At 40.8% G+C, this 15,636-nt stretch overlaps 1 protein-coding gene across 7 annotated transcripts in view; it reads right to left on the reverse strand.

Annotated features, from left to right (window-relative positions):
• The window catches only part of GATA2 (GATA binding protein 2), a 28,294-nt gene extending 13,176 nt beyond the window's left edge, over window positions 1-15,118 (reverse strand). For 2 of the 7 annotated variants that reach the window (XM_033926439.1, XM_033926446.1), the window contains exons 1-4: window positions 5,086-5,319; window positions 4,299-4,728; window positions 2,876-3,481; window positions 512-690 (exon numbers count right to left, since the gene is read on the reverse strand). In XM_033926439.1, coding sequence (XP_033782330.1) covers window positions 512-690; window positions 2,876-3,481; window positions 4,299-4,527 — 1,014 coding nt within the window. In that variant the 5' untranslated portion in view covers window positions 4,528-4,728; window positions 5,086-5,319. Of the gene's footprint in view, window positions 1-511; window positions 691-2,875; window positions 3,482-4,298; window positions 4,729-5,085; window positions 5,320-12,238; window positions 12,340-15,026 lie in introns of those variants that run through there. The other 5 variants (XM_033926442.1, XM_033926440.1, XM_033926445.1 and 2 more) reach the window with 5 other exon arrangements.
• Between the last annotated feature and the right edge of the window lie 518 nt (window positions 15,119-15,636).

Raw genomic sequence — 15,636 nt, forward strand, 5'->3', positions numbered from 1 at the left:
TATGTCCGGGCTTAGAAGAGATATTTTACCTATTCCCCCAAGGCTACGTTGTGTCCCGTAGCTGACACTAGATGCATGTGACCTTTCTAATGTCATCCTAGACTAGGTTCCATGTCATTATTTTTATATATCATCATATTCACATGTTCTGTAGGGTTCACAAGATAGCAGTACATGCCAGAATAACGAAAACCATAAAATACCCTCACCTACTTATATCTAAAATCTTAGCATAGGTTTAATCTGAAAGTAACCTACTTTGATTCCAGGGGCCACTGAAAAGATCTCAGCCCAAAATTGGGGCAGCCTCCATCAAGGGCTATACTCGTAGTTCAGCGATTTTCCACAGTTTTCATTCCATATTTTTCTGACGGAATGAAAAAAAAGGTGGGACATCACTGGCCTTCCATGGAGACTGTTGGTTGGGCTGAGAACTTTTCAGCAGCTCCTCGTACAGCCAACGTTCCCCCTCGGTTCTTTCCCCCAATCGTTCAATCCACTGTCCACCTACCAGTCTTCGTTTTGGTTTAATGAGTGGTCTGTTTTGACCGTTCATTTTGTGGTAGAGCCCACAGGCGTTACACAGATAATGCCCAGTGCCGTCTCTTCTCCAGAGAGGGGTGGCCGTAGCTCCACAGTTCACACACTCTCTGCCTTCTAAATGGAAACACGAAGAAACCGGATTTCTTTCTTTAAAAACAAATTCACAAAATCTTGTTGCATTCTCCTTCAGGTATGGAATTCGCAAAGTACATTGTTAGAACATAAAAGAAATCATACAAGAACAGAACAAATCTTTCTATCTATTCTATCAATTGAGTTATTTTGAATCTTCACAAATTTCAGTGGGAAATATAAAGATCTCTAATTTCTTGTGATTTATGAAACCAAATATTTATTGCCAAGCATAAACTAAAATAATACCCCATTGATCCAGTTCAACATACTGAGATCCCACAAATTACAGGGGCCCAGCAAAGTATTACAGTTGCACAACTGAAATCCATATATTTGGTTATTAGTATTATGATCTAGAATATTGTTGTTTCCACTGCAATGATGTGAGATAATCCTAATCTAGGAATTCCATCTATTTTTTTTTTAAGTAAATCTAAATTCCTGTACTGCAATACTATAGCTGTAGAAAAACAAGCAGTAAAAGAAACATAATCCAGCCCTCAAGATCAAATGTCATTTTTGCTTTTCTATTATTCTGACAGCAAATCAAGAAGAAATGTGATATTTTCCAAAAAGGTAGGAAGGGGGTTTTAACAGGTGCACTTAGAGGGTTTTTTTTTTCCTATTTACAGGAGAATTGTATTATTTTTTTCTACCTTTATTATACATGACAAAAATTGTACTTAAAGCCATAAAAGGCCATTCAGCTAAATTTCAAACTGGGGTGTTTATCTTTAAGGAATTCAAACAACTGTGGCGTGCCCAGGCCAAAGGCGCAAGCGCTTACTTTAGCTAGAGCGCTAAAATGGGGGGCCAAGTTCCAGATTACTGTTTTAATGGTGAGCTTACATTTGCACAGGTGTGCGTATTATTATTTATTTGCTGATTAATGAAATATTCCTAGTGGGCTTTTTGTTTTTAGAATTTGAGAGTGCTCTGGAGATTTTGCAGAGAGTAATGGGCAGGAAGCTTCAGGAGCCGGAGAGTCCTGAGGTTTCATTTTTCTACAAGGAAGCTGATCTCGGTCATGGAATTTCCACAGCCGCCTATGTCCAGGGGCTCCCCCCAGTCTCTTCAACCCCCTCAGGATCATTTCAGCTCTCTCAAGAGCCAGGCTAACAAACAGTCAGGATGAAAAGACAAACATCCTATTTTGGATTGTGTTTTCAAAGAAAATAGTTTTGACTTCCAAAATCTGATTCCTAGTGTGTTTCCTGCTTTTAAAAGAGTTTAATTAAATATTTGGGGGTTTTTTTTCGGAGGTTTGTTTTTAGCCGGTTTCCCTCTACAGAAACTGATTTCTAGTTATAAAAAAAGGACTGGGAGATTTGGTCACAAAAATGTATAAAATGCACTCACTACTTTGCAAACAATCTGACCACGTCTTTGAAAAGTGATCATCCCATGCAAAGAGAAACCTGCGTCTGAATATAAATAGTTCCTTTAGATAGATGTCCATAATTTAAGAGGAATCTTTTATTACACAAGCTACCTAGCATAAAAAAATATATAGATTAACCAGATTTGTGATGGCAAAATTACTTTAAAAAATGAAATACTGGCTTTGATTTTCAAAATCTGAGTGTGTCAAGCTACTGCCCTTGTAATCTACTAAGGTTATCCATAGTGAACAAGTACAGTGTTAAAAAAAAATCTCTTTAATGTAGACTGTGCTTTTATTACACACTGTGTGAAGCAGAACAAATCCCTTTTTCTTATCTCATTTTATAATTAACACATTTGCTGTATACGTTTTCATTTAGTCTTAGAATTTTAAGAAGAGGAAGGGGGGGGGGGTGTCAGTGTGCTTTGCACACCAAACAAACAAGGCCTGTATTTGGCCTGGGCAAGTCCCTGCCTTGCTATTTTCAGTGAATCTTTTGAATGAGAAATATAACATCCTTTTTATAATATTCTCAAAAGTGTAAGCTCTCTCCCACACCTTCTTTCCTTTTACATATAGTCAATAGAAGGTCTTACTTTCCCAGGTAAATTATTTTCAGTGACAGGCCCTGTCTGCATGAAATGACATTGGCCATATTTTCCTAGAAATTACTACAGACCTGGAACCCAGTATCAAAGCAGCACAGCGCCTGGATGTAATCTGACTTTCTTGGGCATTTTATATATCTCCATCTTTGAACTGACAGTAGGGTGGGTTCTAGTATACAAAGTTGAGGGGAAACAACCAACTTACCTGAACAAGATCTGGTTTTGCTCCTTTGCTTTGGGGTGAAGCTGGACGCAGGACCTCCTAGGAGGCCTCCTGGGTGGAAGAGGCCGCTGCTGTAGTCATGGGTAGCCGGAACATAGGACGGGTAAGTGGGGATAGGGTGATGAGTGGAGGGCTGGGCCCCCATGGATGCCAAACTGCTCCTCAGAGGGCTTACATGCTCCATCTTCATGCTTTCTGACAGAGACACGTGATATTTGATGGACTCCTTGTCTTCTGGCCTTGCTCCAGCCAAGGAGGAAGCTGGAGAGGCAGCGCTGGCTGAGTTGGGGTCCGGGGACACATCCTTTGGTGGGGTGGGTGGGAAGCCAAAGAGATGAGGGCTGGAGTGGGAGGCTGCGGTGAGAGAGGAGACTGAGGTGCCGGAGCCACTGCTGCCTGGATAAACTGAGATGGAAGCAGGGCCTCCAGCCGCAGCCGGGTGCAAGGGACCCTTGGCGAAGGGGTTTACCGTCCAGGGGTTGTGATGGTGGGCTGCAGAGAGTGCTGCTTTGCCGCTGTCCAGCCAGGGAATGCCAGGGCTGTGGATCAGGTGAGGACGGCACATCTGGCTGCCGGTGAGCCGGGCTGCTGAGAAGGGAACAGACATACTTTTCACTCTGACCCAAGCCGGCAGGAGAAGAGAAAATAAATAGGGAAGGGCTATGGAGACAAGAAAGTAACTAGAAACTCTGGGGAGAGGAAAAGCAGGGTTGGAAAAAAACAACACCCCCACCCTAAGTTACTTTGCTTGGCTTTTGGAAAAATTATTTTACCAGATCTCAGGTTTGCTTTGTTTTTAAATTTTATAGAACTTGCAAAGCAAATGTTTGGGGGGGGGGGAGGGTCTATTTTTCCTTGAAAATGAAATGACAAAGAAGGTGCAGAAAAGTAGATTAAAGAAAAAAGCAAGAGAGAACAGGAAAAATGAGACATGGAACAGAAAATAGACCAAACAGGATATGGTACAGAAAACCAAGATGGGGGGGAAGGAGAGGGGGAGAAAGACATGGTTGCTGAATATGGTCAAACCAGTTGGATTTGTTGAACAGATAACAAAAAAGCTGAACAGAACAAGTACAGATGCAAAAAGCAGTCACTCTGGTTCTACTTTCTAGTGCTCTTAGTACATCCGAAATCGAATCCTTTTGATTTCAGGCCTGCTTCTTTCCCTCCTCTGATCTGTATCCCCCCACCCACTACAGTCATTTATTTCTAGGATTCAAGTTATACTTCCCCTTTTTTTTTAACCAGTTTAGGGTGACTGTCGAGCTGTGGACCCTAAAAAGGAAGTGTTTGGAACCCGAGTTGCAAATCTAATTCAAATACACCGCAACCCCCCCTCCCCCATTATTCCCATGAAATGGCCACTCAAGAAAGACCAGGAAACGAAAGGGAAGGCACGTACCGTGAGCTTGGCTGTAGGAGACTCGAGCCCTGGCATGGGCAGAGTTGGCATAGTAGGGATTGCCTTGAGAGTCCAAATGATTGAAGAACACATCCACTTCATCGGGAGGCAGAAGCTGAGCCGGTTCCATGTAGTTGTGGGCCAGGCCCGGGTGGTGGCTCTCCGGGTGCTGCCCATTTAAGACGGCATGATGGGCCATCCAGCGCGGCTGATCGGTAGCCACTTCCATTTTTTTCTTCCCCTCCCTCAGAAACTAAGATTCTTGGAAGTTTGTTCTTCTACGTTTGGCTTTCCTTGCTGTGAGAAAAAAAATGATATGTTCTCCACTCTTAGGTTGTTGTTTTTGGGGTTTTTTTTGCAGTGAGGAAACTGTTCTCCAAGAATCCTCCAGTTTTATGAAGGCTTCCGACAGCAGCAAAACGAGCACCACCTATATAAGAAGAAAAAAGGAGGACTGTAAGCTTATTTTTCCTATGCTTTTGTTTCGTTTTTAAAACGAGTTTCTTTCGTTAAAACTGCAGAGAGTGTAAACATCTCGGAATCGAAATCAAATGGGAAAACTGGACAGTTTTGCCAGCAAAATAAGCAATTGAGGGTTTCAAGCAGTTTGACAGCGATATATGCAAAAAATAACAGGACAATTAGGTTGAAACTAGAAGGGTGTAATAAAAACCAAAACAGAGCAGATACGGTATAGCAGCTTAGAGTAAAACCAGACGTAGACATGATTAACAGAGAAACTACGAAGAAAATAGTACGACTTTAAGGACATAATCAATCTACTCACAACAGTCCTGCAGACTGGTGCATTTATAGAAGCAGCGCGATTGAGTATTCCATATCAAGGAAGAGGCTTCCCCAGATCCTCAGGGGTTTCAGAGTGGGGCTGTTTGGATGTAAACAGAGAGAAGACGCACGAAAGGGGTGCGTGAGAAGGAAAGAGCCACCGGGAGACTGGCAGAGGCTCTTTCTCAGATGGCAGGCTCCCCTTCTGGGTTTTTTTGTAACATCCCCAAAGCATCCTATGTCAGCACTGGCGCCAGCTGGACTCAGTTCACTAGACACTCGAACTAGGGGCGCTACTCAGGGCTCGTAACCTCCCACCCGGCCAATCAGCTGCCCCCTTGCCTGGCCTCGCCCTCCCATTGGTTACTCCCCAGGAAAACCACATTCTCCTAATTTACTCCAAAACAGCTAATGAGCTGAACCCGCCAAAAAAGTATAACAACCCGCTTTCAGTTTATCTGCCATGTATCACTGCAGAATTCTTGCACCATTTAAAATGATTTCTGAATGCTTTGGGACTTTGGGGACTTTAATTACGTGTAACTTGCTTATAGTTAATGTTATGAAGTATAAACGAATTGATGGAGAATAGTTGGGGGAAAACTTCAGAAACAGGAAAGAAATACCCGGAGTAAGGGGCACAATAAGTGAAAGAAAATGGAAATAAATAAATAAAAATCACAGCTCAATAAACTGACTGTCCTGATCTGCAATCCTGAATCAGTAATTACGATACAAATGCATTTCTTTGCGGTCTTTATTTTAAGCAACAATCATAAAAATATGCCCATTTAATAGACATCTTTAAAAGGTTTCAGCTATAATATTTAGGTGAAATATCTAAAGTCGAGTTTCTAAAGCACACATTTATATTATACATCGTTAAAAAGAATTTATCGAAAATCACTGGGGCTGAAATAATTAATGATTTACTGAATTGATTATTTTGCATTTCGTTTAACATTTTGCAGAATTTTTTTTACAAATTCTAATGTTGAAATAAATGTTTTTTTCTGCTGGAGAAAGCAATAAAATTATGTGTATAACTGGATAATTCAGATATAGAGGCAATATCAGGCAAAACACATCTTCCTAATATTTACAAAAATATATATTAGGGGAAAAGGTGATTCTTTGGACTTCTAAACTGTCCGGATGTGAAACAAAACCAATAACTGTCTTTATAGAAATTTATTGAATTTAATCATACATTTTAAGGCCAGTTTTCTGGTGTCCAATATGCATAATAGATAGATGTTACTATCTCTTTCAATCCATTTTCTCCTCCAATCGTTCTTTCAACTTTTGAAGTAAAATAAATTTCGGAAATAAAATATACTGGTTAAATCATAGTTTCAACAGTGAAGCAAAATTTTGCTTAGTTTTTCATTAAATTTTATTGCAAAATGTTGTATTAAAATATAACAGTAAAGGTATAAGATTAATGTAACAATAAGAAAGCCGAATATATGTATTATAAAAAGGAGACCCCCCTCTTCCCTACCCTCTCCCATGACACAGACACCAGGGAGTGCTGAAAAGTTCTCAGCCCAACCAAGAAGAGAATGAGGTGGATATGGTTCAATCATTGATCTGAAACAATATGAAAACAGAGAATTTTGTTTCTGAAAATTGGCACTTAAGGAAATAATATAAGACTATTTTCAGCTACATTGGCAAAATAGTGCTCAGACTTGTTGGTTGGTTTGGCTGAGAACTTTTCGGCATCAAGGTACTTCTCCAGAAAGGAAGAACAGCCGATTACTAAATTCTCCTTGGAAGCTGCTTTATTTATAGGTGATCCTAATTTTACAATGTAACTAGATCTTTTACTTTTTACTGACGACTTCAGCTTTATGATGGTCTGTTGCAAATTTTACTGAATACTATTAAGAGATATATAGATTAGGGTTTTTCTTTATTAGCAAATTAGATTTTGAGCCCCCTTTAAAGGGACAAGGTTGGACTGTTCTCTTTCTGTCAATAGGATGGCTCCTTTTTTTCAGGAGGGAAGGGGTGGGGGATTTGAAGGACTGACAGTCAATAATTGGGTAATGGGAAGCTAGCGTTTGATGCTGGCTTTTCCTGGCTAGGCGGCCCAGCCACACCGACGCCGGGGCCCTGACGTCACCCTCGGCTGCCAAATTCACTGGAAAGGGAGCTTTCAAATTCATCTTCGCTGGTCTGCTGCCGAACAGGGGACAGATCACATCCTATCCGATTGCGGGCTGTAGGAGAGAAGGAAAGCTTCTCGTAGCCATCTCTTGGTCTTTTCAGCCTCATTTTCTACAGTCCTTCTGTCTGTTATCAGCCTGTCCCTCTGTGGATCTTATTAAGTTCGGCCTCCTTCCTCTTAACCCTTCTCTCCCGCCTGCCTTAAGGATCAAAAGAAATGTTCTCTCTTTGTTCACTATCATGTCCAGTCTTCCAGATTACTTAAACCCAATAGAAAGCCATTACAGATTAAGGTGTAGAGTTCTCTCGACCCAATTGCCTAGGGAGATATTGATCCCAACACATTCTTGCACTGTCCCAAAATTGTGCGTTAATCCGGATTCCCCTTCCTCAGCTTTGCAGAAACTACAGCTAATTCTGTTTACGGACTGAGGTGGCCGATTTTCCTTGCATGTTGTAAAATTTGCTGGCTGACAGGATGAGAGGGAGGGACTCAGGCAAAATGCAAGAGGAATAGCAGGGTGAGGACCTCTGGCTACATTATTTTCTTCAGTGCTGCAAGGGACAGGCTGGGAGAAAAAGAGTTACCTTTCAGTCCTACTCCCCCTAACAAAGTAGAGCTAGAACCGAAATCCCAATCTCAAGCGAAGACAACCTTCAACTGGGGCTCGTATTGGAGGTTTCCTGTAGGGGGAAAGCGTTATTATCTGGCCTTGATCCTCCCTAGGGATAGATGCAGGGAAACGGTCACTGTCTGACCCGTGACCAGGACAGGGATTGGGTAACTTATGCTCCTCTGTTTGAGGAGGGAAGCAACAGGAAGTGGGTAAAATGGCCTTTCCTTCGCAAGAGTCCTTCTCCTTTCCTCCCGTAGATTCCGAGATTTCTTCTCAGGGCAGCTTTTTTCTTTCAGTGCTTATAATAGTACGGATTTCTTCTTCTGAGATGAAAGGTAGAAATCAGCGATCCTTGCAAAACTTTGCAAAACAGCAACAATTTTCCCTTTGCTGAGGACCATTGACTGTAGGACTGTACTCTTAGGCCCAGATTCACTAAAGATAACAACTCAATCGCTGTTGGCCGAATCCGACTCCTTCCCCCACCGCCACCGTGATAAATTTTAAAGTCGGCGACTGATTAAAACACTGGTCAAGGTAGAGGAGTGCAACTGTCCAATGCCACCCCGGGCACAGCTATAAATAAATATATAAAAGATCTCAATACTGTGTTATCTGTCTTGCTGATCGAAGCAGGTCGACCGCTCAGTTGAATCCTTTACAAACAAACAAAAAAATGCAGCGCTGTCTGAAAGAAAAGCAGAAATATCTGAAAATCTTCTTGGATAGCATGAAAACAAGAATGCTTTCTGACACTTTTTCACTCATTCAACTCCAATTACAAATTGGGTTGAATATCTGGTCACAACAAATAAACCTGTGAAGAATCTAAAATATAGAAGTGCTTTAATATTTTCCTTTCCAATAAAACAGTTGTTTTGCCTTAATATCTATACTGGAATTACAAAAAACCATACAGAAATCAGGCCACCTATTTGACGTATCAATAGCTTTGGTATTAGATTAAGAAATAATGAACTTTATTTACTGTTTCTTGAAGCAGCTTCCCCCATCCCCTTTTCCATGTGTAGCTGAAGAAGGAGACAGATCCTTCAAAAGATAAGTCATCAAATGAAAAGTTATCACCTTTATTTTTGTCTCTTGTCTGTTAAAGTTATCTCCCCTTTTTAGTTTGTGTGGTTACAGCAGATGATATTATGAACCTTTAAGAACTGATAATTAGGAGGGGGGGGGGTTAAGCGTAAAGATTAATGGGTTGTTTGTGTACTCTGTTCTCCCAGTTACAAGACTAACGTAGGTGCGCCTGAGATATTTCTCAGATGACCCCACAGGTTGATCACCTTCTACCCAGATACTTAGCAAGATCAGCCAAGATATTGGAGCACAGAGAGCAGAGAGCGGCACAGAAATGGGTCTAGGAACGCAAATGCCTAATAGATTTTTTTTAATGTTAAGTAATTTTATCGTTTCCACCTGTGTTCTGTACTCTGACCTTTCTAAAGAGACTATGGAAGTTAGTATTATCCAAATACTGGGCGATACTCTTGCTTTTTTTTTTTCTCCCCATCCCCCACTACTAGCCCCTCACTTTTCTTACAGAAATAGAGATGGCAGAGTGGGTTCTTTAATATAATGGCTGGTTTTAATTTATTCCAGTAGCTATGAAATTATCTCAAGGTCAGAAGATGCCTCAATTATGAAAGCTACAGGCGATAAATAAAAGGTTATTGTTTTTGGAATTTTATTTGCAATCACATCTTTTTATTAAACGTCAATAATGCAGCCTCATCTCTAATTGATAAATGATCTATCTAATGTATTACTTAGACAGCAATAAAACATTCTCCAATGAGAGGCCAATCCATATTTACATAGGAGCGGTCGCTGAAAAGTTCCCAGGCCAACCAAGAAGAGAATGGTGTGGAGCCATGAAACTTATGAGTTATTTCACACTTTTCGTTTCGTTTCATAACATTGAAACGAAAACTGTCAAGAAAAGTGTGGAATAACTGGTAGGTTTCATGGCTCCACATCATTCTCTTTTTTGGTTGGGCTGAGAACTTTTCAGCAAGGCCCCTCCTGAGCTACATCTCTTTCCTTCTTAACCTAAATTCTTTTTTTTTTTTTTTTTTTAGGTTATTACTGTTTTAACTCACAACTATTCATTTCTAGAAAAATAAATAGCAGGATCGTGGTACGGAAAGGAGCAGGGTTTGTGTTTGATAAGGAATAATCATTTTATATACTGTATGGAGCATATACTTTTAATAGAATGTTGTGCTTTTCTAATATCTGTTCTAAGAATGTGGAAGCTTCTAAAGGGAAATAGGAAGTGTGGGGTTAATTAATTCACTCATCCAGAGGTATAATATGCAAGAGCCACAGTTTAACTGCTCTTTTGGAGCTCAGTTGTGCCTGTTTCACACGGCTGGTTTAACAACTATTCTGTCGATGTTATTAGAGGCCTCTCTGGAGAGAACATGCCTGAAAGGACCGCAGTCTTTAGGGGAACAGCCTGCCCTAGTGCCAATCTGCAGAAACAAAATTCTATGTTGTTGGGTTTTTTTACACAGTTTCAGTTCATTGATTGAACCATAATCCACGTCATTCTCTTCTTGGTTGGGCTGAGAACTTTTCAGCACCCCCCTCATAGTATGAAGACTTTCGGTCTTTATGATGTCATAATGCCTCATTCCACCAGTAAGAACCACCCTTATTAGTGATGTCACAATGGCTTGATTGTCCCATACTTGGCTCCTTTTTATTACATAGAGGGGGTGCTGAAAAGTTCTCAGCCCAAGCAACCAACTTCCTAAATTCTAAGCGTTGTTTTGCCACTGTAGCTGAAAAGAGTGTTATCTTATTTCCGAAAGTGCCAAAATTCTGTTGTTTTTTTTACATTGTTTCAGATCATTGATTGAACCACAATCCACTTCATTCTCTTCTTGGTTGGGCTGAGAACTTTTCAGCACCACCTCCTATAACAGGCACACAGTCTACAGGACTTGATTATAACATTTTCCAACCCCCACGCAACTACTATTTGTTCTTGTGAGAATAATTGCTTATCACTTGCTCTTGTTTTTATGAAGGATATTATGTACATATTTTCTTTTTGAATAGAAGCTATATATAAATACCTGTTTTCTATGAATAATGTAGTAGTTCATTTATATATATGCATGCATACCCCCAATAAAAACATACCTGCCCCCTTCCTTTTCATAATCATTTTTGATCTGTAATAAACTCAATAGAACACAAGGATGTAATTTTCTAGATACAAAGTATTTTTCATGTAAAGGTGACTGTTTTGAGGTTAGGTGACAGAAACAAGAAGCGATCATTATTCCTTCCTTTTTTTCCCCCTGTTTTTAGCTTTAAACCTAAGTATTTGAAACTCGCTTATTTAGCAGCAATCTCTTTGTCTTTTCGAGTCTGGCTCACCCGGTTTTGTACCACTGCCTACATATCCCAGAATGGGAAAGCAAGGTGTCCGCCATAGTTCAGGAATTAAGCCAATTTATTTAACGTCTGTGTTAAATGATTGAATAATCTTAAAGGTGTGTTGTCTTTTTTATTGGTGGTGGTTTTGCTGTGTGTTTATCACTATAGTTATATACCTAGTTATAGTTATACATAGAAATGCAATATATGCCTTTCCATTAGCTTGCTCAAGGCAGAGTCAGGTCCAGCAGGTTATTAGCTCATCTTTTGTTCTGAATATCCAGAAAAGAATCAATCTCTCTCTATGTCGATAAGGTCACCTAGTACATATTCACTTTGACTTGCTACCTCTCTGTATGATACGTTTGATTCTAGACAAATTCAAAGTAGCAAACAAAATATCGTAATTTGTAAAGGTGCAGTTCATTATTGATTTCTAGGTAACCCTTCAGCAGACTCTCCCCATCAAGAAAACAAGAAAGTGACCGTCAAAGAGGTTTCTAGGTCGTTTTCCTCTCGTAAGAACCCCTCATAAAACTGGTAAACTCATTAAATAAAACTCCCACAACAAAGTTCACCTACTGGACATCAACTAAGGAAGCCTAGTTGGTCGATCATCAGAAACGGCTTCTGACTTTTCGCACGGTCCAATAGTTGTTCTTCAATGTAAATAATTTGTCGCAACTGCTTATTTCTTAGGTTTAAGTTTCCCTCATCCCCCCCCCCCCGAACCGCCTAATCTTTATTCTTCTCGCCTTTTCCGATCTTCAACCATTAAATAGGTGAGGAGAGTGGAAAGAGAAAGGCGACTAATTCCTAGAACTCTCGGGACAGGAAGGACTGCATTGCCCGCTGTTTTCTCCGATGCACGTTCCAGTCAAGGCCAGAATAAGTGGCAGCGATGACTCTTCTCGTGTGCACAGAGGAAAATGGAGGGCAATAGAAAATACTCACCGACTGGAACTGGAGATCCACGGTGGGAAGAAGCAGGGCAGGAGAAGAAAAGCCGGAGATCCGAGGCTGAAGGCAGCAGGACAAGCTCTGCAATGCTTGCTAAGCACCCCCTCCCCCTCTCCCCCCTCAGCTCCCTAGGGCCGCGAGGCACCAGTCCTATCTCGCAGCAATCGGGGCTCGCCAGGTCCACGAATAGGAGCGAATAGAACTGGCCACGCGCTCTTCCGGGTTGGTCCTGCAGCAGCCAGGTACAAGGCTGGGGAAAGAGACGCAGAGAGACCCCATCCCCCCACCCCAACCACATTCAGACACAGGCCGGCTCTGACTCCCCTGAGTCCCCTTGCCCTGGGCACCAAGCACAGGAAAGAACTTGCAGCCTGCTTCTTCCTACCAGAGACTGTCCGTGGCTTCGCTCGGTTGGATTCCTCACTTTGAACCCAGAAAGGTCCTTGAGAGTGTAAGCACGAGACTTCGTTTTCAAGATACCACCAGTAAAAGACCCCTTTCTGCTCCCAGCTTTTCTATACACTTACAGATGCACCTGACAACTTGTACACTGCTTGTGGTAACCCTGCAATTTGGTTGCAATTTGTCAGTCAGAGGAATTTAATAGCCCCAAGTCTTGGGAGCACGTCTAGATTTTCTTGACGCCTGACTGGCTCCCAAAAGCCAAGAACACAGGTATTGTGACTAAAACCACTTCAGTCACCTCCATCTCTCTTAAATTTGCAAAGTGCACTATAACAGTATAAACATTTTGTCCAAAGCAGAATGCACTTCCCATAGGAGCAGCCCTGCAATAAAGATTCGGCAGAAAGGCCCTTCTTTCAAGATAAGTCCGTACTGCAACCATTCAACTCTTTTTTTTGTCATTATCCACCTCTCAGCATAACAAATTAGCCTCTGTTTCAGTGAGTTTTAGCAGCAAACGCTAGCTCGGTCTTTAATCCTCTCAGCAAAATGCTTTGAAAGCAGTATCTTTCTAGATGAGTTCTGTTTAGCAAGGATTACAATCTGGAAAAGAATTAGAAAAAATAATCTATCTATCTGATAGGGTAGATAGGGGTGGGGGAGAGAGAGAGAAACAGAGAAACCTAAATATGTAAGACAATAGAATTAGAGATCAATCTTATTTTCCAAAGATTTGATCTATACAAATATTCTTTCGAAACAGTTCCACTAAATAAGAGTTTACTTAGATAATTGTCACCCAGTTAGAGAAGATACATTTTCCACCATGTCTTGGACCATTTTTATATATATAGGCTCACGGTTTTGCAGCAAAAAAAGAAGAAAAAAGAATTGAATGGGGAGAAGAGAAGGAGAGAGAGTGTATGTGTCTGTGTGTTATGGGTGTAAAAAGGGATCCGAGTTTAAAATGCAAAGCTATGTAAAGCTGCCACACGGGACTGGAGCTCAGAGCCTTCCTTGCAAAGCAGGTGCAGCAGGGCTGAAGGGCTGTGGCAAACCCCTTCCCCCCTTACCTTACCATCCTTAACTCATGTCTGTACCAATTCTAGCACAAAAAAAGAAAGTGGTCAAATTATTTTGGTTTCAAACATGTTTTTTCACCAGCCACTGTCCAGACAGAGATTGCCAAATGTTAGGTCCCTTCACAGTTTCCTCAGCATACAGACTGATTGAGCAAAAAGTCTCGGCTACAGCAGCGGCTGATTTGGCCATATTTCGAAAACGTGTTGACAAACCAAGTGTTGTTAGCCCTTTTTAGAGAATCTCAGCATTATTTTTCTAGTACAGAAAATTCAGAAACGGGGGGAACCCTCCCAAGAACTCCTAAATCATCAATGAAACATAAGACATTCGACTTAGAAAATGCTCTTTAACCCTGTAATACATTAAAAATATATATGAAATCCAGCTACACACATGCACTTGTGTGTGTGAGAGAGGGATCAACAGTCCCCAAGCAGACACAGGGGTGAAGTATAACAGTGAAGGTCATTATTTCTATATTTTATGTGTTTGTGAACAGGCTGAAATAGTGACTGTGGTTTTAATTTATTTTTTTTAGTAAACTTTTATATACTTTACGACCGAGCTACCATGTAACATAAAGTTCACAAACACCAGTGCCTTCTATTATTTCCCTGTTGCCACCACAAATGATAGGAATATGCCTACTTCCTGGTGAAATAAAGCAGAACGGATCGTTCGTAGACATGATGTGGAAAATTCAGCAAGACGCCAAAAAGGAAGATTTTGAACTTTTTTTTTTTTTTTTAATTGAATAAACATTTTTTTTTGTGTGGGGAAGGATACTCTCAAAGTGGCATTGGACCATCCCCATAAACCTGGTTATTAAAATTAAAAAAAAAAATAAATCTGGCCGATATCTCTTTTCTCTGTCACCCAGCATTAACCAGTCTTTAGAATGAATGAGCGAAGAAAATCACCAAATGTTTACGAAATTTATTCAGTCCTAAAACATCAACAAAAAAATAACCTAGGGTTATCTCATCCTTCGTCAGCGTCTTCTAAGAGCTTCAGACCAAAATAATCTTGCTAGGCTACATTATTTTTTTTTTTTAAGAGGGAAAAAGGTTTGTCTATGATTTAATTTAAGGACGCTCCCTTTTAACCAGTGCTGTCTCTAATTTCAGATAACCTTAAAAGGGTACAAATATATACAGGGCTTCAATTCTAGCTTTTATTGTTTTTACATCTTTTACACTAGGAGAAAAGTGAAATAAAGCAAAAAATTTCATTTGTGCAATGTTTAGCAATTGTGGTGCGGATATTTGTCCCCATATTGGCTTACACCGCTTACCCTCTTCTCTTTAAAGTCTTGCCTCTAGCGCTGCCTTTATCTTCTCTTCTCCCTTTCAGGTGGTTTGGGGTTTTTTTGACCGTCTTCTTTCACACTAGTGAACTCATTTACAACGGCGCTGGACACATCTGGATTCATTAATACCGAGCACACTTCTCCGCATCCCTTCGTACGTTTGAGTGGAGGAAGAGCAGGGCTGCTGAATACACAAACAGGCCAGCAGAGGGGTTGCTACGGTAGTCCGCTTAAAGCTGGCAACAATTTCTAGAAGTGTTCCCCCCCCCCCCCCCGTGCATTCATGGATGGCACCGCGAACCACTGTGTATTTATGTTCATAATAAGAGAGCTCGTCCCCTTGCCTTCATTTGCATTATTACAATATCTTTACAAGCGCCTCACATTGTCTGCTCCTTGCACCTTTTGTTATGCGTTTCTGTCCTAGCCTACGCGATTTGACTTTTATATTGTAAATGGATTGATATTTTAGAGACCCAAATAATGGTGCAATCTCTTATGAACGGAACCTGTAAGATCTCAAGAACATTTTTGGCCTCGCTTTTTTTCTTCATCAACCGTTTCGTCCTAACTCTCCTTATAGTAATTTCATTTT

This window comes from Geotrypetes seraphini, chromosome 17 (assembly GCF_902459505.1).
Source record: "Geotrypetes seraphini chromosome 17, aGeoSer1.1, whole genome shotgun sequence".
Classification (NCBI taxonomy): Eukaryota; Metazoa; Chordata; class Amphibia; order Gymnophiona; family Dermophiidae; genus Geotrypetes; species Geotrypetes seraphini.